This window comes from Cetorhinus maximus, chromosome 8, assembly GCF_964194155.1.
Source record: "Cetorhinus maximus chromosome 8, sCetMax3.hap1.1, whole genome shotgun sequence".
Classification (NCBI taxonomy): Eukaryota; Metazoa; Chordata; class Chondrichthyes; order Lamniformes; family Cetorhinidae; genus Cetorhinus; species Cetorhinus maximus.
This window is the reverse complement of record NC_135886.1, coordinates 19,859,614-19,884,723: the sequence shown is the minus strand read 5'-3', so window position 1 is coordinate 19,884,723 and position 25,110 is coordinate 19,859,614. Positions and strand designations below refer to the sequence as shown.

The window sequence follows — 25,110 nt, the reverse complement described above, 5'->3', positions numbered from 1 at the left end:
AATCATGATCTTATTGAATGGTGTAGCAGCCGCCTCTAGGGGTCATAAGGCCTCCTGCTATTTCTTGTTTCTCAATTGAAGGGCATATGAATGAACTTCTGAGATTTTTGTTCCTGCCCTATTCAATTAACAAATGAAATGTTGCACCACTAGGGATATTAGGACTATTTTAATGTTCTTCTTTCACATCCGTTTTAGAATGAGGATAGTCTGGAATTTGTAACGGTCTATACTGTTTGGGGGGGGCGAGTGGGGGGAGGGATTCCATTAATTCAAGAAAACATACGAATAGGCTGGCCACTCTTATAATGGGCAAAAGCTTATTGAACATTTCCTGGTGGAAAGAGGCGGCGCATTCTCATCTATCTCGCTAATGGAAAGCTACGACAAATTGAGCAGCTGAACGAAGATGAAATCGGATGGATGAGACTTGGTGGTTGGAACGAGCCAGTGTCTGTTTACAGGGCGAGTAAGAGGAATTCGATGGACAGGTTAAAAAAAAAATTGAAGGAACCTGATTTGTCACGTGGTGAGAGAAACGAGGGCGGGGGGGAAGTGGTATGTTCATTGCAGGTAGAAAGGCAGAGGCAAAGCTTATTGGCTGGTGCGGAAGGGTGCATCTCAACCTGCAAAGGGCATATACTAACGACTAAACACTAAAACACGACAATTTACTGGGAGAAAGATTAATCAGTTTCGAATTGTCACTGGGGCTCTGTCGAAATCCAACTGGATGATTCGGAGTTGGCTGTGTTCAGGTGAGTGAATGATTAAACGCGGGATCCCTTTTCAATGTCATTTAGGACACTAAAGACTGCTGTGGGTTGAAATTCTCAGATTGAGATCGGACCTGAGTGAAAGTATGCTGGTCTGGGGTAAGTCTGGTAGAATAGAGGAACAGCGTTGTCCGCTTTACACCAAGGAACTCGTAACAATGGGGGAAACACGTTTTTAAGATTTAGCAAAACTTTTTAAAGTGCATCCCAGTCTGGACTATGCGTCGAAATAAGCTGCGGCTGTGTTTGACTGTTTGTTTGTGTGTTAATTGGTTCAAGGAAAGTTTGCCGTGATCCAAACCAGTTGGAGAAACTGGAGCTGGAAGAACTTTTCAAGGGATTTGTTGGTCTCGGAACCGATTGGTGTGTGTGGGTGGTGGGGGGTTAGTTTTTAATCCAATGGAACGAATTCCGGAGACTTTTGTAACTGATTTAGATCAGAATTACTATCCCTACCAACCAGTCAAATGTTTTCACCTACTTTCACAAGGAGTGATAGTTCCTTTGCTTTTTTAAAAAAAAAGTTTCGTTATTTTCTGTTAAGAAATAATTGGGACGTTTTGAGTAATGTGGTGGGAAATGCCTGGAATGTTCCTAAATCATTCTGGGCCCCGAAAGTGGCCAAAGGTATTGGCCGGAGCCTTGTATCAATGCCAATCCTATGCCGTATATATTCCGTTTGTGTATAATATCTAGTTTGTTGAGCTGAATCTTATCCCCACCTACTGTGTCAACAACATCATATGACCTGTCTGAATAGGTTAACTGAATGCCACTCTTCCTGACTAACCTGATATTGCAGCAATAGTTTCGTCATTCTGTTTGCTAAAAATACAGCACTGTCTCCTTAGTGCATACCTGAGCATGTTTTGCTCTCTCTGTTATTGAGGTGTTGGCTGAAAGAAAAGTGAGTGACATCTGGCTCTGGGATAGACAAGTTGAATAACCTCGCGTCATGGAGAAAGCATTTACTAAATGTTGGAATTGGAGTTCGGACCAAAAGCAAATGTCATAACTGACAACTGCCACGTGAAATATTCTCATTTTCTTTCTCTCTCTTTTTCTAATAAATATATCCCTTTAGACTTTCTGCTAAAGCAATTCAATTAGGGGATTGTTTTTGAGCTGAATTCCTTTCCCTGTTAATTGTCTTTGTCAATTTCGGAAATTACGATGCAATATTCAAACTGTTAATACTATTAGTCTGATTAAATTCTAACAGTTCTTGGGGTTTATGAACAGGCTTCGTGTACATTTCTAAAAACACCGTTTGAGGAATGCACTAAACGGTTTTCTTTGCTGTCTTCCTAAATAAATTTTAGTGCAGTTCACACACAGCTTTCTAAATTGTATCTTCACATTTTGAAGGTGGTATGCTCATTAGAATAGCAAAGTGGAATTGCATTCACCTGTGGGAGGAGCAAAAAGGAATGTGGTGGTAGTAGGGGACAGTGGAGTAAAGGGGGTTGACGATGTTCTCTGTAGCAAAGAGCAAGAGTCCAGACAGCTTTGTTGCCTAGCTGATGCCAGGGCTCAGGGCATCTGCTCAGGGCAGCAGAGGAACTTGTGGGGGTTCCAATGGTAATGGCCCATGTAGCTACCAATGACATAGGCAGGATAAGGAAGGAAGCTTTGAACAGTCAGTATGACAAGTTAGGCACCAAATTAAGAAGCAGAACCTCAAAGGTGGTAATTTCTGGATTATTACCTAAACCATTTGCAAATTGGCATAGGACAAATAAGATTAGAGAAATGAATGTGCGGCCCAAAGACCGGTGTAGGAGAAGTGGGTTCCAGTTTGTGGAGCACTGGCACAAGTATTGGTGAAAGTGGGATTTGTACTGTTGGGATGGTCTACACCTGAACTGTGCTGGGACTGGTGTCCTCGGGAGCCACCTAACTAGGGAAGTAGAGAGGTTTTTAAACTGAAATTTTGGGGCAAGGGATCAAATTTGGGAAGATGTGGTAAACCAATGAAGAGAAACAGCTATTTAATATGGGAAATGATAGACTGTGACAGGAAGGCTCAGAGTATAAATCTAAGAGTAAATCAGCAGATGAGGCTAGACACTACAAAAATAATAAAAGGATAAAACTAAAAGCTCTGTGTATCTAAACGCACGTTGCATTCAAATCAAAACAGATGAACTGACAGCACAAATAGAAATAAATAAATACGATCTGATAGCCATTACAGAGACATGGCTACAGGATGACATAGATTGGGACCAGAATATTGAAGGGAGTGTGACATTTTAGAAAGGACAGGAAGTTAGGAAAAGGTGAAGGAGCGGCTCTGTTAATTAATGATAGTATTAGCACATGAGAAAGGGATGACCTAAGTTCAGGAAACCAGGGCACTTTACAGCCTTCCGGGCTGAATATTGAATTCAACAACTTTAGATCTTAAACTCCCCCTCCCCCCCCCCATCCCCACCCCGTTTCTCCTCCCTCCCTTTTTTTTCAATAATTTATATAGATTCTTCTTTTCCCACCTATTTCCATTATTTTTAAATCTAAAACTAAAACTTTGTTAGTCTTTCCACCCCACCCCCACTAGAGCTGTACCTTGAGTATCCTGTCTTCCATTCTTAATTAGCACTTTTCTTAGACAATATCACCACCTTCAACACCTCTTTGATCCTTTTGTCTGTGACATCTTTTGATTATCTGCTCCTATCACTGCTTGCTTATCTCCACAATCACCACACCCTCAACTTCTCTCTCCCCCCGCCCCCCCCCCCCACCTTAGACCAGCTTATATTTCATCTTTCTCCTAACTATACTCAGTTCTGCCGAAGGGTCATGAAGACTCGAAACATTAACTGATTTCTTCTCCACCGATGCTGCCAGACCTGCTGAGTTTTTCCAGGTAATTCTGTTTTTGTTGTAGAAGTGGTTTTGGTTGAGGTGAGGAATGATAAAGGCAAGAAGTCACTTGTGGGAGTGGTGTACAGGCCCCCTAATTGTAACTACACAGCAGGACAGAGCATAAAAGAAGAGATAATGGGAGCTTGCCAGAAAGGTACAGCGATAACCATGAGGGATTTTAATCTACATATAGTATGGAAAGATCAGAAGGGCAAAGGTAGTGTAGATGAGGAGTTCATAGAATGTTTTCAGGAAACTTTCTTAGATCAGCATGTTCTGGGGCCAACCAGAGAGCAGGCTATACTAGACCTGCTATTGAGCAACGAGATGGGATTAATTGATAACCTTCTAGTGAAGGCACCATGGGGTAGCAGTGATCGTAATATGATTGAAATTTACATTCATTTTGAGGGAGAAACAAGTGCGTCCAAGGCTAGTATTTTAAACTTAAATAAGGGCAATTATGAGGGCATGAAAGCAGAGCTAGCTAAAGTGAACTGGCAAATGAGTTTAAGGGATATATCAATAGAAGTTCAGTGGCAAATACTTAAAGGGATATTTCAGTATACACAATATATACGTTCCAATGAGAAATAAAGATCCCAAGGGGAGGGCCCACCACCTGTGGTTAATTTTTAAAAGTTCAAGACAGTATCAAACTTAAAGAAAAAGCATATAATTATGCAAAGACGGGTGGCAGGTCAGAAGATTGGAAAGAATATAAAGAACAGCAAAGAATGACAAAAAGATTAATGAGGAGGGAAAAATTAGAGTATGAGAGAAAGCTAGCTAATGATATAAAGATGGATAGTAAGAGTTTCTATGAATATTTAAATAAGAGTTAACAAAGTGAGCGTTGGCCCAATAGAGAATGCATCTGGGGAATTGATAATGGAAAGCAGGGAGATGGTGGATGAATTAACAGGTACTTTGCATTGGTCTTCACTATAGCGGACACAAGTAACATCCCGAGAATAGCTGTAAATCAGGAAATGGGAGGGAGGAACTTGGGAAAATTACAATAACCAGGGAAGTGGTATCAAGCAAATTGTTGGGGTTGTGGGCTGACAAACCTCCAGGTCCAGACAAACTTCACCCTAAGGTCTTGAAAGATATGGCTAGTGAGATAGTTAATGCACTGGTTTTAATTTTCCAAAATTCCCTAGATTCAGGGAAGGTTCCATTAGATTGGAAAATAGCAAATATAACTCCTTTTGTTTGAAAAGGGAGGATACAAAGCAGGAAACTATAGGCCAGTTATCTTAACATTTGTCATAGGGAAAATGTTAGAAGCTATTGTTAAAGATGCTATAGCAGGGCACTTAGAAAAATTCAAGGCAATCAGGCAGTCGACATGATTTTGTAAAAGGGAAATCGTGTTGAACCAATTTATTGGAGTTCTTTGAAGGAGTCACATGTTCTGTGGATAAAGGGGAACCGGTGGATGTACTGTACTTAGATCTCCAGAAGGCATTTAATAAAGTGCCACATCAAAGGTTATTGCAGAAAATAAAAGCTCATGGTGTAAGGGGTAACATATTGGCATGGATAGAAGATTGGCTAGCTAGCAGCAAGCAGAGAGTTGGCATAAATGGGTCTGTTTCTGGTTGGCAGGATGTGACGAGTGGTGTGCCACAGGGATCAGTGCTGGGGCCTCAACTTTTTACAGTTTATATAAATGATTTGTTTGAAGGGACTGAAGGGATGGTTGCTAAATTTGCTGATTAGACAAAGATAGGTAGGAAAGTAAATTGTGAAGAGGATGTAAGGAGGCTACAAAGTGTCAGGTTAAGGGATTGGGCAAAGATCTGGCAAATGGAGTATAATATGGGCAAATGTGAAATTCTTCATTTTGGCAGGAAGAATGAAAAAGAAGCTTGTTATCTAAATGGTGAGAGATTGAGGAGCTCTTGAGATTCAGAGGGATCTGGGTGTCCTAATGCATAAATCACAATGTTAGTATGTAGGTATAGCAGGTAATTAGGAAAACTAATAGTGTTATCATTTATTGTGAGGGGAATTGATTACAAAAGTAGAGAGGTTATGCTTCAGTTGTACAGGGCATTGGTGAGAACACATCTGGAGTATTGTGTACAATACTGGAAAAAGATCTAAATGCATTGGAAGCAGTTCAGAGAAGGTTTGTGAGACCAATACCAGGAATGGGCAGGTTGTCCTATGGGAAAAGGCTGGACAGGTTAGGCTTGTATCCATTGGAATTTAGAAGACTAAGAGGCCACTTAATTGAAACCTTTAAGATCCTGAGGGGTCTTGATAGGGTGGGTGTGGAAAGGATGTTTCCTCTTGTGGGAGAATCTAGAACTAGAGATCACTGTTTAAAAATAAGGGGTCGCTTGTTTAAGACAGATGAGAAATTTTTTCTCTCAGATGGCTGAGAGTCTTTGGAACTCTCTTCCTGAAAAGGGTGGTGGAAGCAGAGTCTTTGAATATTTTTTAGGGGAAAGCTCAATAGATTCTTGAGTAACAAAGGGATGAAAGGTGATTGGGGGTAGACAGGAATGTGGGGTTGAGGTTACATTCAGATCAGCCATGATCTTATTGAATAGTGGAACAGGCTTGAGGGACTGAGTGGCCTACTCTTGCTCCTAATTCATATGTTCATATGTGCCATCATCTGACTCTCCTACTTATGCCACCCAGGCATCCTTCACATGCCAGATATCATACTTTGCATCTGTAACAATGTAATTTAAGGAGAAAGGTCGTTTATTGTTCAGAGCACTTTTTATTCTATATAATTTGCTGATCTGAGTTTATTTAATTTAGCTGTAATTTTGAGACCTGGTCCTTTTCAGCAGAATAAAGCATTGGTGCATAGTTCATTGTCAAAATAAGCCTACCATTTATTTATGCACAAATGCTGCAACAACTTCAGGTGAGTACAGATGTGTGATTAAATTTGGAAATCCAAAGGTTGCTGTTTAGATGTCTGTCATTTTAAGTGCTCAACCATTTGTGGCTGTGCCTTTGGCTGCCAAGACCCTGCCCCTGGAATTCCCCCTCTAAACCTCACTACCTCCCTAACACTCTGGCCTCCTTTAAGAAGCTCCTTAAAGCTCCTATCCCTTTGACCAAGTTTTTGGCCATCTGCCATAATTTCCCCTTTATGAGGCTTAATGTCAAATTTTGTTTTAGAATGCTCCGATGCAACACCTTGATGTTTTATTATGTTAACAAGTGCAATTTAAATACTATTAAGTTGTTGTGGTTAGCTTTGTGAAAGTGGCATATTGCTTTCTGGCTCATCATTGAAATGCATTGAGGTTGCGAAGCTGCTGAATTTGCATGGTATATTAACTAAATTCATCACTGATGGTTTAGAATTTGAGGTACTGCTCTTTTGGTGTTATTTTTAAATTTTCATATAATAAATTAAACAATGCAAAGTGCTGGAAATACTCAGCAGGTTTGGTAGCATTTGTGGAGAGAGAAACAGTCAATTTTGAGTCAAATATGACTCTTATCCCTGAACAGTCCACTTCTAAAACAGGTCTCCTGAAGAAGAATCATCTTCAACTTGATGTTAACTCTGTTTCTTTCTTCACAGATGCTGCCAGACCTGCTGAGTATTTCCAGTGCTTTCCTTTTTTCTTTCAGATTTCCAGCATCTGCAGTATTTTGCTTTATGCTAAATTTAATCTTAGATTATCTGTCAGATTCTTTTAAGAATGTGCTAATTATTAGTTACTGTCAGTCAAGCTTTTTGGCACTGACCATTACACTATTACAAGTGGGGAGTCTCATTCCTTCTGGTTTTAATTGTTTGATATTTTAAGTGTGTGAAATTTAATTAACTTTCTTTCTTCTGTCTCAATGCAATTTCTCTCTATATGTGATTTGGAATTAAGTTCGCCCACTCTGGTTTACACTCCCTTGTCCATTCTTGTACTGCTTATTCACAATGCTTCAGTCTAATTAAGATGATACGCAGTTGCTTACCCTGTTCACCCAGGCCCCAGATGCCCTGTTTCCCCTGCTGCGCCATTATTAGCTTGCACTTCCTGCAATTTGTAGCACAAAATATTGACAATTAAACACACAACTTTAAATAATGCTGGACACTGTTAGATTCTTTTCTACAGTAAATTATACCCTGTTGTATTCCATGGTATAATGCACCTGATCGTTTAGAGCAGGGTGATACCAGATTTACTACACTGGCTACAGGAGGTGTGTTAGTTCATCTCATGATGTTATCTTGGCTTTTTTTACAGCAAGTTTTAAGTAATGTGATTTTATGGAGTATATTGTGACACAGTGTATTCCATTTTACAATGATTAGCATTTTCTTGTTTGCCAATTGCTTTTCTCTGATTACAGTCTCTATTGGATTTTTCTGCTTCTCCCCAATTTACATCCTTGGCTGAACTCATCACAATAAGAAGGCCCCTGTGCAATGCCCACAAGTGATACGTGGGCTGGACAATCTCCCATGGATTCCATTGCCAGTGTTGATATTGATGGAAGCTGCAACAATATTGATGGAAGCTGCAACAATGTAGCAAGCAGTAACTCTACTTTTGTAAGTCTTTCATATTTTAATTAGAGGTAGCAATTTTTCCGGTTGGATCTGGTGATTAGACCAAACAAGTTAATTTGATGCTGTCTACTTCATGACTTTTTTTTTAGAAAATCACACAGTAGACTGAACAATTCTTACTAATATTTTCTTTGGTAGTTTTTAGGTTTTTGGTAAGGGTATATTTTACCTAACTTGAAAGATGGAATTTATGTCAGTACTTTGTCAGTAGCAAACTAATATCTTGATCACTTTTTCAGAATTTAGAACGCATTAATGCAAATGTGGGACGAAATCAAAAGTTTCATCTAAGCATAATTATAGGTTGTGACTTTATCAGTGAGCTGTCCTATTAACCGTTTTCATAAAGTCTGAATTGTCCTAAAATATCTCACTGCATTGCTAATTGATATAATGGATCACCTCCCTGTGTCATTAAACAAGTAATGTCATTGATAAAAAGTAGTTTTGGTTAATAAATGAGAACTTAATAAATGAGAACTTAAATACTTAATCTTTTAAATATATTTTGACTGCAGTGAAATTTAAACGCTGTGCATCCATTCCCAATTCTGGATTCATTAAAATTAAACCTGTGTAATTGCTGAATGAAACCTTTCACTGAATTTAATTGGGTTTTTTTTCTGGTGCGGGTGCTTATTTCCTAGTCATGTATGGCACGTTATGTTTTACTTTGCAATTGCATTCTGGGTCCCCGAAGGCAAAATAGTTTAAAAAAAAACTTAAAGTTTTTGAATAGCTTAATAGCTTGTTGCATTGACCAACAACTATAAAGGGCAGGGAACAGGGTTTTTGATATCCATAAAAGGTTTCAAATCTCCTTTTGTGGTTTACAGCTTCCAAATTCTGACTAGGTTAGTTGTGTAACTCATCACCACCTACATATCTCATTGCAGAGAAAAAGCCTCGAGTCTTTCATCAGCACCAGGTTTAATATGGCACTATACTGCATTGCAGAACCAATGCACAATTTTGTGAAGTGAAGGACAATGCTTCAACCCCTTCCATTCTTCCCCTCTACCAAGTTGACCTTGACACCTATGCAATGACACTGAGCAGAAGGCAGGCCTCCCCATTTGAGGGAAGGGAAGGAGATAGATCAGAAAAGTTGAGGGCAAGGCATTGTTAGGCTGCTCTTGCAAACTTCCCAATAGATAGTTCCAGAACTGAGTTGGAGGCAGTTAGGAAATAGGTGGTCATCTTTTGTTCAAAGGATAAGCTAGCCATCTTTCCAAATAGATCATAGCTTGTTGCCTATCTTGGATGTTATGGAAAATTTGACTGGAAATGCTTTTATTTTAATCATATAAGCTTTCAATCAATTGTGATGGGGCACCATTTTCAATCACTATATAACTGATGTGAAACAATTGGCCAGATTTGACAGTTTATAAGCCAGGATACTGGATCCATACATCTTATGAATCGCAACGGAAGACATTTTATGTAGCATTTCTTTAAATTCCAGTATTCTAATAATTTTAATACCAAAGTTTGGACTGCAATCTTATTAATGTTTTTACTAATGAAATACACATTCATGAATTCAAACTTGAGCACAAAGAATCACTTCAAAAGTGACACTGGAGTGTTGTTTCCTGTGGTTTTTATTTTGACTCATAGCGAGATCATATTTTTGTGCATATGTTATGAAGATGGTCGTGGATTTCAAGTACCAAAGGCATATCCGCCCAGATGGTTAAATTAGTGAATATTGTTTTGGGTTCATGCAAGAAAAGGAGTTGGGACTAATTGGATAGCTCTTTGGAAGAGCCAGCACAGGCATGATGGGTTGAATGACCTCCTCCTTCTGTGCTGTATGATTCATCATAGCCAATCAGTGTATGAAACAGAGTGCTTGGCAAGTCACAAGTTTCCTTGCTCATGTTGGGAGTAGGTGTGGTTATTTTTGTGATGGCATTTCTGAGCAAGTTAAAAATGGAACCCTGTTAGATAACATCTGTTTTCATTTGTTTACATGAAAGATGTTAGAACATCCTGTAGATTTAGTTTTGGAACAATTGGCAATCTCTTGCCTTTTGATTATTACTTCTACCCTAAGAATGTAGAAGAAAGTGCTTTTAATGACCTTTCAAATCACTGAAACTAGTAATTCCAGTTAGAAATTACATTTGCAGATTAACTGTGTTTCACCCCTGGTCCACTGCTGGGTCAGTTTTTGCAGATTAAATAGCTTTGGGTTCATCACAGTAAATAAAAATGTGCAGCAGCCTGCATTTACATTAGCAAGTTCCACTTGGGGAATGCAGTAACTTAAAATTTAGCCACCCACCTGAATTGCACTCGGTTTTTGCATTGTATTGCGCCAATGGGGTTTCAATTTTCAAACAGCCTACTCTTTTTTTTATGTTTCTCTTGTGGTGAATAGAATCACATTTATTTATAAAATAGTTGATTCCAATAAAAAATCACAGCAACATACATCTATGATTTTGTGACTACTGATTCCTAATATTGACTCAAATCAATGGAGTTGGGGCAAGACTAATAGTGACACTGGACATGAGGGAGGACAGACTACAGACTAATTTGTATTCACTTGAGTATAGAAGGTTGGGGGGGATCTAACTGAGGTGTTTCAAAAATAATGGATTTGATGGATGGTTCTAATTTCCCCCCTGGTGTTGAAGTCCAGAACAAGTGGGCATAACCTTGTTGTTGGAGTTGGGGGCCATTCAGGGATTAGATTCAGAAGCACTTCTTCGTGCTAAAGGTAGTCTTGTGTGGAACTATCCCGCTTCACCCACCATCTCCACCAGCACCCCCTACCCCACACACTCCAAAAATGCTGCTAGGGCTAGAACATTTAAAATCTCAAAATTGAGAGTGATAAATGTTTGTTAGGCAGGAGCAGTAAGGGATATGGCATCATAACAGATAAATAGAGATAATTGATTGTTGAACAGGCTCAAGGGACTGAGGGCTTACTCCAATTCCTGTGTTCTTCTCAAAGTTTAAGAGGAAAACCCTCTTTATTGAAGATTATGTACAATATTACTATTGGCTGAGACTGTAGCTATTTTCCATTTATATCCTTGTCTCCTTAAGCAATCTGAAGTTGTCTAACCAAAATATTTTGTTACTGTGGTTACCGAGTTCTTCTTGCATGTGTAATATCTTTAGTTTGAGCGCTGCATGTTTTCAATGTAAAAACTTAACAGATTTAAATTTTAATATTTTTTGCACGTTCACTAATTGTTAATAAAGCTTAACTAATGAAACAAAACCTGTATGGTAAAGTGTTTCGATTAGGAAAGTCTGTGACAATCGTAGGTGAGGCACTACCTTGCCTGCTGAGCTACCATTTGCTATTAACTAATAGTGTGCAATGTCAGAAGATTTCTTCCTCTTTCATCAAAAGATATATTCAAATCCTAGGATCATTGTTGGATTTCAGTAGCTGAAGGTTTGAATGGCAAAATAATGTGTTAAAATAAACATAAGTTTACCAGGACATAACATAAGGATTAATAAATCAGTACGGCAGCGAAGGAGGCTATTCAGCCATTGAGTCCATGCTGGCTCTCTGTCGAGCAATGCAGTCAGTCCCATTCCCCTACTCTATCTCTGTACTCCTACCAGTTTATTTCCTTTAAGTCCCTATCCACTTCCCTTTTTTGAAAACGTTGATCGTCTCCCTCACAGGCAGTAAGTCATTTCATTTTTTTTTAAAAAGTTGTTCCTCGCATCATTCCCCATCTTTCCTCTCTCCCCCCGCACCCCCAAACCCAGCAAGCCTTAAATCTGTGTCCTGGACTCCTTGTACCATCAGCTAATGGGAGCAGCTTTCTTTGTCCACCTTATTTTAAAGTGGTCATAATCTTGTGCAACACTCTCCAATCTCCCCTCACCTCCTTTGTTCCAAGGAGAATAATCACAGCTTCTCCAACCTAACATTGTAACCAGAATCACTCTGGTAAATCTCCTCTGCATCCTCTTGAGGACTCTTCACTTCCTGAATGGTGACCAGAACTATTTTTTTATTCATTCACGGGGTGTGGGCTTTGCTGACTGGGCCAGCATTTATTGCCCATCCCTAGACACAGTACTGTGGTTGTGGCCTAACCAGAGCTGCATAAAGGTGCAGCATAACTTCCCTGCTTTTGTTGTACTCCTTCTATTTATAAAATCCAAGATCCAATATGCTTTGCTGACTACTTTCAATATGTCCTGCCACTTTTAAAGATCTAAGCACCTCCCTGTATTTATGGAAGATTGGCAAGCCCTTCTTCTATCTCTTCCCCCCCACTTCCTTTAGCAACCTGGATGCAAGCCATCCAGACCGACTTTCCAGTATGCCCTACCTATCAATTTTCACCTCATCCATACCTCTACCATTTCCTCTTCTGCCAATATTTTGTCAGCATCCTCTTCCTTAATGAGCACTTTGTATCAGTGTTTACTATATATTATAGACTTGTCCAGCTCCTCTAGACATATATCACACTTTGTCCCTAATAGACTCCTCTCTGTCTCTTACTGCTTCATTATTTACATGCTGGGAGAGAAGATTTTTGAGTTCATTTTTGTTAACTGCCATTCAATTCTCTGTTTGCCAGTCACGTTTTCTGCTTCTATTCCCCTCTCAACTTATTGTATTTGGCCTGGTTCTTCTGGCTTAAAGAGTTCAGCTGACATGCATCATACAGCTTTCTTCTTGTTTCATATTATCTATCTCTCTTATCATCCAAGGAGCCCTGGCTTTGGTTCCCCTGCCTTTCCACCTTGTTGGAATGTACCTAGCCTGTACCTGAAACATCTCCTTTAAAGATCGCCTTTTGTTCCATTACAGTTTTTCTTGTCAGTCTTTTTTTATTTTACCAAGGTTAGATACCCTCACATACCATTGAAGTTGGCCCTCTTCTAGTTTAGCTCTCCTTTTGATCATTCCTTGCTCTTTTCTATTGTCACAAACTTTATGGAGATTTCTCTTATCCAAATGTTCCCACCTCATCTAATGCCTGATCCAGCAATGCCTCCTTGTTGGACTGAACATACTGGTCAAGGAGGTTCTCCTGAGCACGTTTCAGAAATTCCTCCATCTGCTTACCCTTTATTTCCAATTGATATTTGGATGATTAAAGCTGCTCAATATCCCTACTGTATAATTTTGCCACATGTGATTTCCCTGCAAACTTGCTCTCTATTTTGAGACCTATAAAATGCACCCAGTAGTGTGCTCATACCCTTTTTTTCCTTCTTGACTGTAGCCAAATAGATTCAGTCCTTGGTCCCTCAAGGATGTTCTTGTGCACTCTCGCTCCCCTCCCTAACATTACAGTATCTTCCCTGATCAGTCCTGCCACACCATCTCATTTTTTCCTTTCTCTATTTTTTCTGATGCAGGCTTGCAGAAATGCCTCTCTATCCCCCCCCCCCCCCCCCCCCTAACCATGGAATCCCCTAGGCTTTACTTTGTTCATATTCATTCATTCAATTTCACAAATTTCAGCTAGCGGGTGAGAATGGCTAGAATTAGCATTTTTCCACATCCATCATCAATGTTGCTTTCGTTAACTGATGTTGTGCAACTTGTTCAAATTGGTTGGGTAACTCAATGACAGCAACATCTTGCATTTATGCAGCACCTTTTAGCATGATGAAACATCCCAAGGTGTTTCTCACAGATTATCAAACAAAATTTGACACTGATGTTGGTGCAGTTGAAGTAGTTTTAAGGGGAATTTTAAAGAAGAAAAGACAGATGGAGAGGTTTGAAGAGGAAATTCCATAGCTTGGGGTCTTCACTAGTTGAAGGCAGGGCTGCCAATTGATAAGCACCTCATTTCCATTGTATCAGAAAGCCATAAGGAATTAAAACCTAAGAATGGGAGATTGAAGAAACACAGGTGATCAATCAAGTTTTTAAAAAGAAAGATGGCAGGTATTTTGCTAAATTTCAGATTAGAGCTATAATATTGAAGTGACCACCTTCAAGTGAAGTAAGACAACCCATTAACATGAAGCACAATATTTTTTTTAATATTTTGTTATTATGCAAACAGGAATTGGACTGATTGAATGTTGGTTGTTACTACTGTGTGTGTGTGTTGTAGCTTAATGCGTCCTACCGGATCTTCCACTGGCCAAGGGATTGACGAACCACATGTCTGAGCAACCTCAATATTGAGCTTGGGTCGTGAAGGGGTAGTATTGTGACATCTTTGGGTTACGCTATTATATAGCTACAGGAAGCAACTTCTTAGAGTTCCTGACAGAATAAGGCAACATCCTAAATTTATTATTTGCATTATGATGAAACACAAGATGTTCTGAGTGAAACAAATGAAACTGACTGGAAACCCAATAAAGATGGGGCAGAAGTTTCTTTCTGTTGGGTGGGCGGGCCCGACCCAATCTCCCGTGGGCGGGGCACTGATCCCTGCCTGCGATTGGGGCCGCGCCGCCATTTTATGTGGGCGGGCCAATTAAGGCCTGCCCAGCGTGACGTCCGGCGGGAAGCGCTATGCGCTCCCTGTGCGGGTGGGGGATGGATTCCCTAAAAGTGAGAGTGCGCTCTTTCGCACATGCGCACAAAAGAGCGCACATCTCCCTGAGGCTAAGTGCAGCCTCGGGGAGATCGCTTCCACTTTGAAAAATATTAAAAATACAAAAAAAAAATTCCCTAACATGTCCCCCTCATGTGACATGAGATGGAACATGTTCATAATTTACAGAAAAACTTTAAAAATTTTTAACACCATACATGAGACCTCATCTCGCCTGTGGATGAGGTTTCATGTTTTCTCTATTTGCATTCTGCCCATGGTACTGTCTCAATTTACCTTTTTGTTTTGTTTCCCACTATTCTGCTGAAAGTCTGTATGAAATATATTGAAAGTTGTAAAATTCTATAAAGAATACATTTATGGAACAGTTGGAAAGAGGGAGAGAGAGACTTCTTGCACAGGAAGTGATGATGCTAACCTATGTATTTCCTTGGTGGACAACTCCAATGCTCGCAGCCCTATGTTTATGGGATTAAACCGTACCATGTTCTCCGTAGTTATTCAGATTGCTTTCCATAATGATACAGGAACATGGCTAGAATATATGTAGTGGTGCATATTTTTGTTTGCAATCTTTGAACTATCAATCTGAGCATGATAAGCTCTAATATTATCTCGTAAAAGCCCTTGTGCACCTTCTGCATGTCTGCGGTTGTGAGTATCTGCCTTTTCTTCTTATTGCCAGCTGGTGCCAGAGTTTTTTTTTTTGTCAAAACACTTTTGAGGTTTAGAATTTCTGAAACAAAACTGAATATTTTGCAAAGGATGAAGAAACTTCTTTTGGGCTATAGTTCCAGGTGGTCTGCATATACTTAAACATTTTGGAGCATTAAAGAATCTTGAAGACAATGTTTAATTTGGAGATGGTGTTATTTATAAGGCTGGTGAGGTGGTGATATTTACTTCCAATAGCTAACAGACAAAAACTTTGGCCCATGTAAGTATGTGAGCCTAGTTCGTGCCACCTTTTTTCATGTTAGATTTACCAACGCTTGGGAAATGCCCTTTCTATCTGTTTGCAGGAACAAAGGATGATGGGCCCTGAGAAAAGGAGCACTTGTGCTGGCACTATCAGTCTGAGATTGGTAACTAGAGGCCAAATTCCAACAAGTCAGCATCTGTGTTTAATCTGCTAATCTGGAGTTTTAATTGCGCCATTTGGGTGTGAGCTCTGTACATGCCCAGATACAAAAAATGGGCAAAACTGCATGACAAAGAGGTTTAAATATTTACATAGCAAGTTTGGCTCCATGTTGAAGTTGTACTCCATGTACTGTTGAAACAAAATGGTGTGCCCTGATCCCTCTGGGAAGAAACTGCCGCTTAACTTGGTTGAAATGGGCTCTGATTAAATTTACTCTGCCAGTTTAGTAGTGTTGTGAAACAAAACTAGTTTTGGCACCAATGTTAACTTGCAACATTAATGCACTCATAGACCTTTTCCCAGGCTTAGTGTATGAACACCTCACTAGCATCACTACTTTATGGGGAGAATTTTCTCCCCATCGGGTGGGCTGGTCAGCGAGCACGGAGCCAATCGCCACCCCCAATTGGCTGTGCACTGCCATTTTACGTGGGTGGGCCAATTAAGGCCAGCCCAGCGTGACACGTACCCGTTAGCACTCAGCGCTACCTGTGCGGGCAGGGGGGAGAGTTGGAGCCTGCGTTCTTTCACGCACTTGCACGAAAGATCGACAGAAATCTGTGCCTCGGAGATTAAGTTGAATTTGAAACCTCACAATTAAAAAAAAGTTTAAAATCATTTGCATGTGCCCCCTGATGTGACAGCGTCACATGAGCTGGGACATGTTTATCAAATGTTTAACAAATATTTATTAATTTTAATAAACCCTTCATGAAACCTCATCCTGCCTGTGGCTGAGGTTTCATGAAAAATGCGAAGGCCGCCTGGGCTCTTCGCCTGCCCGCCAACCTTAAGGTTGGACGGACAGCCCTGTCAAATTGGTTAATTAGTTTATTAATGTCCTTTAATAGGCCTTTGACAGCTCGGTGGGTGCGTAGTCGACTCTGGTACGTGCCTTCTGAATGGAAGGTCGGAATGACACGCGGTGAGGTCAGGACACACGCCTGACGTCACTGCGCGTCATTTTACGTGCCGATGTACGGGGCCCGCACTTGCATGCCGAATAGAAGATTCTGGTCTATGTTTTCTTTGGGATTTGTAAACAGCTTGCATGCCCTCCCTCAAACATGATCTGGGCAATTGATTGTTTTATGTCAGCATTTATGCTGACAGGATTGGAGGTGGGGGATAATATTTAGGCTACACAAGCTAATGAATTAGGGAATTACAAATATGCTAAATTTGATGGGCAGGTTAAGATCAACTAGCCTATCAAAACCTGCCCTGCACCATGATGGCTGAACCATCTTGCTCAACTTTACCCTTGACAAAATTAACTCAAAGAAAGGAATTCTCTTATTTTCCATATTTACAGGGGAGAATTTCTATTGCTCCATGGTATTTGATCATCCCTGACCACACAAATGATTATGACCAGTGAATAATGGGGATACAGGGATAACGTGTATGAGGTTTCAGATTCTCCATTCTGAAATAATATAAGAGATTTCTAAAAAGTTTGACACCTTAAATTTCTACTAATCTTTGTGTGGTGGTGGAATTAGTTAATGTTGTGGAATGTCATCAACATACAGTAATACATTTTCGGAACCACCACCCTCCTATGGATGTTTGGGTTTGCTCTGCTGCTTGATTGCAATATTGGATTAAACCAATTTAAAACAGTCATGGCTCAGAGGAGGTGGAATGTGAGGTATGTTTGTCCTTTCCTTGGAGTGAAAGTCAGCCCATTGGTGCAAAGGATGGATGTGGAATTAAAATATAGGACTATAAATCACCAAGACAAGTAATCAGAGCCCGATAATAAAGTTTCATTGCTCCCAATTTGGATACTATTTGTGTATGAGAGTTGGCGTTAAAATGTAAGAGGTCCTTTATAATGAGCAGAGGTCAGCTGTTTGTCTTGTGAATAGCAGCCATTCATAAAGCCAGTTTTGGTCAGCGTGGGTTAGTACTTTTGATTCCTGACTCTCAAATTTCAAACTTGCTAAAACAACATTCCAGGTGCACTTGTGGCTTTCTCTTGCAGAGCACAATGGAACTAAACGTTTGCACTGATTTCTTTCAACAGAGCGATGAGCACTTGGACTATCTCTCGGCAGAAGAGCGGGAATGTCTCATGTTTCTTGAAGAAACAATTGATTCATTAGATACTGAAGAAAACAATGGGGTTTCCACTGATAAACTGGAACGAACTGAACAATCCGCGAAAATTGGGAGTATGCGTGAAAAATCTACCCTGCCACACCTTGAATTAGCATATAGTCAAAATCCAGGTAAGACTCTGGAGATTGATTAAATAGTTTATGTTCTTACATAAATTGTTGCACATCTTCACTGTGGGTAAAAGTATGTTTGAAACAAGGGAAGAAACGTATAGTTCTAGGAGGAAACAGGCCAGTGCGACTAGATTAGTACCAGCAAAAGATGGTGCAGGCCCAATGAGCTAAATGGCCTCCTTTTTGTACTTTAAATACCTATATCTATGGTATAAAATAATTTGATGGACCTGGATCCCATGCCCTGGAGTAATAACACCTGATAATTGTAAATATTGTGTCTTCTTTTAACCACACAATAGGTGAGGCACAGATGAATCCTTCCCGGTTAATTTTGCTTGCAGTGCAGATAGCTGATGCAGACAACTTGAATAACCTCCTTTGACATGAATAGATAAAGGGAAATAAGATATGCTGTAAAATAATTACTTTTGATATTGCATTTGTCAGTGGATTCCTGGTTTTCCCCCTTCGCCATAAAGATTCTGCTCCTTGACTAATATCCTATTTTTATATAATGACTCATCAACCACAGTTCCCTCTTTTGCTGATGATTCCACTCTGCAACTTCCTTTTTTAGTTCAGATGCCTTGGTTTTGGCAACTTTCAGTTCTTGCAAGATAGTGACTCAATTATAACTACCATTACCTTCAATGCAGCAAAGAAAATCCTGCTTCTCTTGCAGATTTTTAACCATTTTGGTTGCAATTTTTATCCTTGGCCTTTTTAACTCTCTCTGACATTTGTGACCTTCCATTCCCTTCATGTTTGAACAAAGTTTCTTAAAGATAATTTTCTGTCTTAGCATCTCAGCCTCTTGAAATTCCAAGCCTTGTAAGCAATTCCCTCCTCTCCAAATGCTCCTCTGCAGAAGACCCACAGTTCATTGCTAACTCCAGCTTTAACTTAGACCTTTGTCTGTTGGCTGTAAATTAGTTTCCTTTGATCAAAAGGTTGTGGGTTCAAGTCCCACTCCAGTATCTAGGCTAACACTCCAGTAGGGTACCGAGGGAGTGCTGCGAAGGTCAAAGGTGTGCTGCTTTTAGAATGAGATATTAAATTGAGGGTCTGTCTGCCATCATAGGTGGATGTAAAAGATCCCATGGCTCTATTTTGAGGAAGAGAAGGGGAGTTCTCCCTGTTACCTTGGTCATCACTGATACAGATTATATGATCATCTCATTGCTGTTTGTGGGAGCTTGCTATGCACAAATTGGCTGCCACATTTCCCACATTGCCAGAGTAACCACACTTCAAAAGTACTTTGTTTTCTTTCTTTGTTCATTCATTCATGTGGTGTGAGCGTTGCTGGCGAGGCCACCATTTATTGTGCATCCCTATTTGTTCTTGAGAAGATGGTGCTGAGCCGCTTGTTGAACTGTTGCAGTCTATATGGTACATATACACAGTGCTGGACATTCTCTCCAACTCTTTAGTTAACCAGGGAGCTCCCTGGCTTGACGGCAATGATAGAGTCAGAGATATGCCAGACCATGTGGTTACAGATTGTGTTTAAATATTGATCCCAGTTGTGAGCTGCAAGATTTATTCTGAATCTATCCCATTTAGCACTCTGGTAGTGTCACACAACACGATGAAAGGAGTCCTACTGTTCATGAGGTAGACTTTGCAGGGCCAAAGAGAAATGGTGTGCTTTTTAGGAAGGCGGCTGTAGGATTTTGACACACTAACAGTAAAAGAATGGCAGTTATGGTTCTAAGTCAGGATGGTTTGTGACTTGGAGGGGAATTTGCAAATGGTGGTGTTCACATGTACCTTCTGCCCTTGTGGTAGAGGTCAGGGGTTTGGAAGATGCTGTTGAAGGAGGCTTGTTAAGTTGCTGCAGTGCATCTTCTGTCTGGTACACACTCCTGCCACTGTGCATCAGTGGTGGAGGGAGTGAATGATTAAGATGGTGAATAACACTGATCAAGTGAACTGCTTTGTGCTGGATGATATCGAGTTTCTTGAGTGTTGTTTGAGCCACACTCATCCAGGCATGTGGAGAATATTCCATCACGCTCAAGAACTTGAACTTTTTTTAGATGGTTGAAGGGCTTTGGAGAGAGTCAGGCGGTGAGTTACTTACTGTTCAATTCCTAGCCTCTGATCTGCTCTTGTAGCCACAATACTTACATGGCTGGTCCAGTTCAGTTTCTAATTGAGGGTAATGCTGTTGAGTGTCAAGTGGTGGTGGTTGGATTCTCGTTTTTTTTTTTCATTTATAGGATGTGGGTGTCGCTGGCTAGGCCAGCATTTATTGCCCATCCCCAATTGCCCTTGAGGTGGTGGTGAGCTGCCTTCTTGAACCACTACAGCCCCTGTGGTGTAGGTACACCCATAGTGCTGTTAGGGAGGTGCAAATGTTAATTGCCACTTATCAGCCTAAGATTGAATGTTGTCCTGGTCTTGCTGCATATGGAAATGGACTGCTTCAGTATCTGAGGAGTCATGAATGGTGCCAGTATTGTAGCATTACTATGGGCACAGCTTTTTCTGGAGGACAAGTCTTCAGTACAGCAGCCAGGATGTTGTTGGGGCCTGTTGCTTTTGTATCCACTGCCTTCAGCCATTTCTTGATGATAAAGTTGTGAATCAAATTTGCTGAAGACTGGTATCTGGTGCTGAGGGCCTCAGGAGATGGATTATCCACTCAGCATTTCTGGTTGAAAATGGTAGCAAATGCTTTAGCCTTGCCTTTTGGAACTGGCATGCTGGGCTCTGCTATCTTGAGGATGGGGATAATTGTGAAGCTTCCTCTTCCAGTTAATTGTTTAATTGTCCTCCACCATTCATGTCTGGATGTGGCAGGACTGTAATTCTGAGGTTGTGGGATCACTGCTGTCTGTAGAATGGTGCTGGTCCTGTAGTTTCACCAGGCTAGTGCCTTATTTTTTTGGTATGCCTGGTGCTGCTCCTGACATTCTCTCCAACTCTTTAGTTAACCAGGGAGCTCCCTGGCTTGACAGCAATGATAGAGTCAGAGATATGCCAGGCCATGTGGTTACAGATTGTGTTTAAATATTGATCCCAGTTGTGAGCTGCAAGATTTGTTCTGAATCTATCCCATTTAGCACTCTGGTAGTGTCACACAACACGATGAAAGGAATCCTACTGTTCATGAGGTAGACTTTGCAGGGCCAAAGAGAAATGGTGTGCTTTTTTAAAGTTTTCAGTGTCTATGTCAATGCTGGGTGATCCATCCGGTTTTGTTCTTTAACTGAGTGACTAGCTAGGCCAATACAGAAGGCAGTCGAGAGTTAATCACATTGCTGTGGGTTTGGAGGCACACTAGGCTAGACTGGGTCAGGATGACAGATTTCCTTTATATTGAAGGAATTTACTCTAAAAGCACTTTGAAATATCAGTCACGAAAGGTGATCTGTAAATGCAAATTTATTTTTTTTTTAGTTACCTCCCACTTCCAAGTTTGTTCCTCTGCTTTTTTTTTTAACCTCCCCTCCACCGCCCCATTTCATTCTACTCTCCGTCCCAATGTGAGTCCTTCTGTCTGCTTCCCCGAACTCCAGGTCTCCTAATGTACCAGTTGTAATACCACCAGCTGCTTCTGCTCACTCCAAACCCTTCCTTTCATTCCCCCCCTGCCTTTTAAGTAGGCATATTGATTGCCTTTTTTTAAATAAAAAAAGGTCCTATTCAATCCCAGTTTATATTAAGGAATAATTACACAATTGAACAGTGTCTATTTTTAACGTGAAATAAATGCAACTTTGCACAAATTAACAATTTAAAGCAATAGGAGTGCCAGAAGAGGATTTCAATTACAAAATTTTGCAAGTAATCAGAGGAAGAAGGCATTTAAAATTAAATTGATAAGCTATACAATGATATATAAATTGATAAGATTATATAATGCATGAATGGGGTCTATTTTTATTCTTTTCAAATTTGAGTATTTTTAACTGTGATCAATGCAGCAGCGATTGACTTGTCTATGTATAAATTTTTAATTGTTGTGTTGCAGGCATCGTACTTAAGTGTCAAAAAATGCATTTGTATAAAACCTTTAATTTGTGTTGGTTTTTTCCTGACTGCAGCTGGAATTTACAATCTCCTTCAATCTTCCACTGTCATCAGTTGAAGTCTAAGTGGCCTTAGTGAAAGTGTAATTGTTGTAAATAGACACAAAAGACAGGCTAGATAAAACATTGCTGGGCTTCAGCAGCCATATGGTGAATTGCAAGGTTTATTAAGGCCCCTGCCTTAATAAAAAGGGAATAAAATGTTTAACGTTGCTAAACTCCTAATAGTTTTTGTCCAAATCCTAACAGATATTTGAAATGGTTGTGTTGCATTTCCCTCTAGTTTTGGATTTTTGTAGAATTGTTGACTCTTATTTTAATTCCCTGAATTATTGTGGCACTGCTAATTTTATTTTTGTGTTTTTTATTCCTTAATAGAACCTGATGGAAAAATCCCAGAGGCAGTTTCACCAAATAACAAAAGCAACACTGATTCCATGTCCCCACAGATGGTGCAAGCAAAATCTGGAACATATAAAATCCCACGGGCTGTTTCACCAAAGATCAATAAGAACAGCACTAATTCCGCATCCCCACAGATGGTGCGAGCCAACTTTGGAGCAAATACTCTGCCTAAATATAACCCAAAGCTTAGCACTGAAAGCAAAAGCACGCTATCCGGTCGGGTATCAGAATCCAGCAGAAGTCCTGTTTTCTCCGGAGATACTAGACAAAGATCCCATACTGCAACAGTTCAGCATCAGTTGGAGGGACCCAAAGATGAAAAGGCCAAGCTAGGTCCTCCCACTGCCCCTAAACCCCGGAAACTGCCATCCAACATAATCCTGAAAAGCTTCCAGAAGAACGATGGTCCAATGGTATCTACTACAAACTCTCAGAATGGCTTCAAGGTACCAAAAGGTGCTCCACGAAACAATGGGTATAATTTATCTAGGGATAACAGCACTGAAGGAGAAGTGCAACAGATCCGAATGGAAGCTTTGACCAAGCTAGGCTTGCTGTTAGAACCAGATGGCCAGAAAAGCAACTCTGCAAGTTCTCAAAGCCCGAAAACAGAGCCAACATCCATCAGTCAGACAGTCACAGTTGATAACGAAATAAAAACCAACCAATCAGAAGTGACAATGAAGGACAATAAAACAAACCGCCTGAAACATCCAAGTATCCAAATTAGCCCTTCTTTGAACCATTCCGCTGCCGTTTCTCTTGACCCCGGCAAGAATGGCACTGCAAATACGACCGTGGGGAATATGAACAAAACACAGTTGGGTTCCACAAAATCGAGCAGCTTAAAAAGGTTTACCACAACTGGTGTAAGCATTCCTCCAAATGTGAGCCTAGGGTCTGCCGGAAACATCTCAGCCACCACTGCTCTTAATTCTGGCATGAGCAACACGCTCCCTATTGCCAGAAGATCAACAAATGTAAGTGAAGGACAAGTGAAAAATATAAACACTGCACAATGGCAGTTGGGTGCCACAAAGGCGAGTAGCTTAAAGAGGTTTGGCACAGCCAGTGACAATAGCCAACCCACTTTCTATTCTGGTATTACTCAAAACACTTCAGTTGCTGCTGCTCCTGCTCGTGGTCTGAGCAAATACATTAGGCCCAGACCCGTGTCAGTATGCTCTGAAAAAGATTTGTCAGACAGGCACGGATCTACATTAGAGGCTGTATCACCTGATAAACCAGGGAGGAGGTCCTTTCCAATAAAGATAAACCATATTTCAGCCAAATTTCAGAAATCTCCAACAAAGGGGCTTAATGTGCAAGTTACACCACAGGGGCCAACCAGTAAAGACCACAAAGAAGCATTGAGAAAACTTGGCCTTCTGAAAGAGTAAAAAGAAGTTTAGAAGTCTGCGCGAGATCCCATGGACTTGAGGCAGTTCCACTGACTTGCTGGAAGGAAATGTACCCAAAATGGACAATAACAACTAACTGCCATACTACACGAAGCCATAGAGAAAACACACTGCAATCTCCAGCCTGGCTATGAAGCTGTAGAGTTAGAATTTGGTTAAATATATCAAGTTAAAATGTGCAGTCTTATTTTATGCATTTAGTTAAATGAATATAACAGTTGCAAATTTTCCACCTTGGGACATAATTATTTTTTTTCACCTTTTAACCTCAATTCTGTTTGAGATATGACTGCCGAACGTCTGGTATACAAAGCAAGTCATCTTTCTGCCTCATCTAGTTTTCAATGTTATATGTGTGTCCAGGATTGTGCACCCCACCCCCCCCATCCAAAATTGGGTTCTTCCCCCTACAGTGTAGACGTAACAACTGAAATTTGACTAGAGATTCTATTATCATGACAGCTATTTATTCTAGTTGATGGAAGCGATTCCATTATTCCTCTGAGGAGGTGTTATACAGACTCAAGGCATTGGCTCTGTATCTCTCGCCATAGATGATGTCAGACCTGCTGAGTTCTCCCAGCATTTTCCATTTTTGATTCGGATTTCCAGCATCTGCAGTATTTGCTTTTATTCCATTATTTTTACCTATATGCGACAAAAGACTTCTTTCTGAATGTGGCTTGCAGTAGAAATGACAGTTTCAAACACTCTCTTTTAAAACAGTGACTTAAAATGTGGCTGTTGTTCAGAGAAGGAATTTTAGTTTTTATTGCAAAGATTGTTTTAATTATGATACTTTAAATGTATAATTATACAATGCACTCTGAATTATTTTATATGTGAAATGTTCCATATAAGTTCTTGTTTTTGCATCTGGTTAAATTTCCAGCTGAACATCCTACTTCACAATTTTGTAATAAATTCCATATATTGTACTATTAAACCTATTTAAAAGTTAGCTTTAATTCTGGCTAAAGTAATTGTGTATCAACATCAAACCTCGCATGTATTAACACTTCAGTTAAATATTTGTAAATGAACTATTAACTTACATGTTCTTTTGAATAGTGTGCCATGAATGTTGAATAAAAAAAGCATTTTCCAAAACAGTAATAC

At 40.2% G+C, this 25,110-nt stretch overlaps 1 protein-coding gene across 1 annotated transcript; it reads left to right on the top strand.

Annotated features, from left to right (window-relative positions):
- The first annotated feature begins 570 nt into the window (after nt 1-570).
- Nucleotides 571-25,110, top strand: LOC144683498 (uncharacterized). Its single transcript, XM_078546558.1, has 4 exons — nt 571-758; nt 7,989-8,190; nt 17,915-18,119; nt 22,544-25,110. The coding sequence occupies exons 2-4, from the start codon at nt 8,065-8,067 to the stop codon at nt 23,968-23,970; spliced, it is 1,758 nt and encodes a 585-aa protein (XP_078402684.1). The 5' UTR covers nt 571-758; nt 7,989-8,064; the 3' UTR covers nt 23,971-25,110.

Bases quoted from the DNA above. Each gene is read 5' to 3' on its own strand.
- LOC144683498 (XM_078546558.1), top strand. From the start codon at position 8,065: ATGCCCACAAGTGATACGTGGGCTGGACAATCTCCCATGGATTCCATT. The intron at 8,191-17,914 runs GTAAGTCTTTCA...TTCTTTCAACAG, and splicing joins CAAGCAGTAACTCTACTTTT to AGCGATGAGCACTTGGACTA. The intron at 18,120-22,543 runs GTAAGACTCTGG...ATTCCTTAATAG, and splicing joins AGCATATAGTCAAAATCCAG to AACCTGATGGAAAAATCCCA.